At 41.4% G+C, this 3799-nt stretch overlaps 1 protein-coding gene across 7 annotated transcripts in view; it reads right to left on the bottom strand.

Annotated features, from left to right (window-relative positions):
* Mier1 (MIER1 transcriptional regulator) overlaps positions 1 to 3799 on the bottom strand; it is a 54216-nt gene that overhangs the window by 24144 nt on the left and 26273 nt on the right. For all 7 annotated transcript variants that reach the window (XM_033758106.1, XM_010605101.3, XM_010605097.3 and 4 more), the window contains 2 exons: positions 3505 to 3666; positions 1770 to 1902 (listed from right to left, as the gene is read on the bottom strand). In XM_033758106.1, coding sequence (XP_033613997.1) covers positions 1770 to 1902; positions 3505 to 3666 — 295 coding nt within the window. The remainder of the gene's footprint in view (positions 1 to 1769; positions 1903 to 3504; positions 3667 to 3799) is intronic.

The raw sequence follows: 3799 nt of genomic DNA, 5'->3' as shown, positions 1-3799 counted from the left end.
AAAAAAAAAAAAAAAAAAAAAAAAAAAAAAAAAAATCATGAACCCAGAACAACTGTTTTCTCAGGACATGATTTCCTATAAAAACCAGGGAAATGTGGAGTCAAGACGATCTATTTCTACTTCTTACTCTGGTACCAAGAGCCTGGTGCAGTTAAGTCATACAATCTCAATTCATGCAACTTGTGAGGGTTTGCTTTCCAAACAGCGCTCCCCGAACACTAGGACTGCTTTACACCACTTTGGGCAAGCGCGGAACATGGAGGATGATGCTCAGAAGACTGTGACTCTCTACAACCTCCATTTTCTTCAGAGGGGCTGCTGCTTTTTACACTTCAAATAAAAATGTATTAAAATGAAGGGGTAGGAATTATGAAAACTATTAGATTGTCGGCAGCTTCACAAATGTTAAGACAGCGCACAGAGTCACTGTATATGGCAATTAACCATACATGCAAGTCTTGTATGGAAAAGCTAGGCTAGAAGGTCCATGTACAGTTTACATGAACACGACACGAGAGAAACACCAGATCAGAAGCATGAAACGTGTACTGCTCCCAAAGGCAGGGCATACACTCTGTATCCCTCTTCTTAGCAAACTTTGGCAGTGGAATTGTTCTTTGTTTAGCTGAAGGGTAGAACACAGTACACTTTCTACAATCAAAATTAACACAATTATTTCAGTAATGAACCTTTCCTTGCATTAACACATCTTTTCTTGAACTGGATCTTTGCTCAAAACTCACAGTTCTTCTTATATAAAAACATATAACCAGCAAATTGACATTCACTTCCCACCTAAATCTATAATAATCACTCACTCTCAAAGCACCAGCCACGTTTAAACAGTGATTACCTTAGTACATCTCGTAAGAGGTTACTTCTCAAGTGCTTTTCCTTTTCAAGTACAGAAACTTAGACTACAAATCTAATAGTACTGAGAGCCACCTGTTCTTATGCCACAGCCATCTCTTAGAGTAGTAACTGGGACTCAGAATGAACAGCAGACAGAGCAAGCGAGCGTGCAAGTACCAACGCCCACCTCAGCAATCAATGACTACTTCAGACCGAGAGCTGCGGGCTGCAGACAGCCATGCTCTCGAGTGCAGTCATGCACCGTGCAATTCTACCTCAGTCTATGCCACATGGCACCATACAGTGGGGTCCTGGACAATGATGTCACCTGGCGATGGTGCAGCCCTGAGTTTGTGCACGTATATTCTAGGACAGTGATGGCGAACCTTTTAGAGCTCAAGTGCCAAACAGTAACCCAAAACCCACTTATTATTGCAAAGTGACAACACTGCCATTAGAAATAGTGAGGTTTTAGTCTAGAAAAAAACAACTCCATAAAAGCATCTCTTGCCTTAAAAGAAAAACACGTGTGCCGCAGGTTCACCACCACTGTTCTAGGGTATTCACACAACTAAGAAATTGCTGAACAATGTATGTCATACAGCATGCCACTGTTAAATGAGCCTGACCGAACCACAGGAAAGGACAAGGGCAAAGCAAAGCAGATAATGAGAACTGAAAGACTACTTGAAGTGAAAAGCACACCCAGAGCCAGGGAGTGGATGGCCCAGTAATCACTGCACGGTGTTCACAGAACGCCAGGCCTTCGTGCTGCTAAACGAATAACCTACTAAGAAATCCATTTACTTTTGAAAGAGACTGCACAGCAAATGAATTTAAAAAGCAGTGATGAATGAGAATTTTAGGCAACATATAAACAGTAAAATTTAGATTCTAACTAGAGCAATGACACTTACTTGTATCAAAATATTTACAGCGACGTGGGCGGATGGTTTCCTGGGCGTCTTGAGAAGCAACAGATTGTGACGGGTCATCATTGGAAGACTGAGTTTCATCCTCCTGACCTGATGAGTCCTTTATATTTTCTTCCTACAGGACAGCAAATTACATTTATTCAAGGCATGTTCACATTCTGTTTTACTGTACCTGTAAGACTAAATGGAATGCAACGTAGTGCTCTGTGTTGGCTCTTGGATAGGAAAAAGGACACTGGTGGAAAAACTGGTGAAGCCCAAACAGTTCAGTTAATAGGATTGTGTTAGTGCTGATAAAGATACCATTGTCACACAGGCTGTTAACACTGAGGGAAAATGAGTGAAGAAAATACAGGAACTTTCTATACCAACTCTGAAACTCTTCTCACATCTAAAACCATTTCAAAATAAAGAAAAAAATGAATACAGAACTGCCAATTAGACCTTACAGTTTCAAGGCAATAGCATTTTATTTTATTTATTTATTTTTTTTGGTACTGGGGAGTGTACTTGGGTCCTTTTGCTTGCGAGGCAGTGGCAGCACCACAGAGCTAAATCCCCAGCCCGTCAATAGCATTTTAAAAAATGCTGTTATAAACTACTCAGAAAACACTGAGAAGAAATCTGGAATGACACAGGCCAAAATCTTGCCTCTCAGAAATGGATCACAGGGGATTTCCAATGTTTACATATTTCTGTAGTACCTTAATTTTTAACATTTAATCTCTTATTGTATTTATATCCAGGGTCTGGCACTATCTGTGATTTCAGTCATCCACTACAGGTCTTGGCAGAAACCTACAGTACATATTTAAGTTTTTTAAAAAAATTCCTTACAGTAAGACACTTTTCAATTAATTCCCCTCAAACTAGTCCCCCCTCGTTGGAACACACTTACCCCATCGTTCCTGTCACTTTCTGAAGCACATCTAGTTCTCCTTCCTGAATGTATTTAGTTGAGCTGTTATGGCTGCACTGAATCAAATCATTTCCCTTTCCTGGTCACTCTGACACTGGGAAGAGCTGGAAGTTTATGGCACCAGACCCAGTGAGTAAGATGGACAAGGACATGTGTCACAAGCCTGCCTTTCATACAGGGCGCTCAGCAGCAGCACTCACTGTACTTCTGATCACATCTTGCAAAGAGAGACTCAGGAAACAGGACTTCTATAGCTGCTTCACAAAGTGGCAACAATGTCGTTTCTCCCGTGCAAAGCCTGTTTGCCATCTCTGCCTTTGAGCAAGCCAATTATGGACGGAAACCTCTATAAACTGTAAGCCAAACCCTTTCCACTCTTAGAAAAAAAAAATGCTGGGGATGCAGTCAGCAGTGCCATGCCTTCCTGCAAGCACAAGATCCTGAGTTCCATTCCCAGTACCAACAAAACTCCAAAAAAAGACTTCTCAGAAAATGGTAACAATGATGGAATATGTTCAAAGTAAGGAGGAGTGCCTTGAAGAGGAATAATGGCAATGTCATTTACGGCAAGAAATTTTATTTAGTTACGTATTTAGGACAGGGTCTCCCTATGTAACTCTTGCTGGCCTCATACTTGTGGTGATCCTTCTGCCTCAGTCTCCTGAACTCTGGGATTACAGGTGTGCCCCACCATGCCTGGCTAAAATTTTAAAAATTCAAATATTCATCTACTCTGACTACCCTTCATGTATGCTCCGTGGACAGAGGGTGAACTACTGTCCATATCTATAACCTTACTTTATTTTCCCCGCTGCAGCCACTGTTGTCGTCATTATCAGCGTCTTCATCATCTTCACCTTCCTCCTCCTCCTCCTCCTCTTCCTCATCTTCTTCGGGTAGTCGAACAGTGCTATTGTAACCATAGAGGCTGAGAAGTTCATGAATTGGCATGTCGCCTTCCTAAACAGACCAAAATAAAAGTTATTTATGGTACTGGCAATAGAACTCAGGACCTTGTGCCTGGCTGCAAGTCAAGTGTGGCGCCACTGAGCTAAATCCCTGGCTCAAGTCTTTTTTTTTTTTTTTTTTTTTT

The sequence above is a fragment of the Fukomys damarensis genome, unplaced genomic scaffold, assembly GCF_012274545.1.
Source record: "Fukomys damarensis isolate Sample0158 unplaced genomic scaffold, DMR_v1.0_HiC HiC_scaffold_33, whole genome shotgun sequence".
Taxonomy (NCBI): domain Eukaryota; kingdom Metazoa; phylum Chordata; class Mammalia; order Rodentia; family Bathyergidae; genus Fukomys; species Fukomys damarensis.
This window is presented reverse-complemented; position numbering and strand designations above follow the sequence as displayed.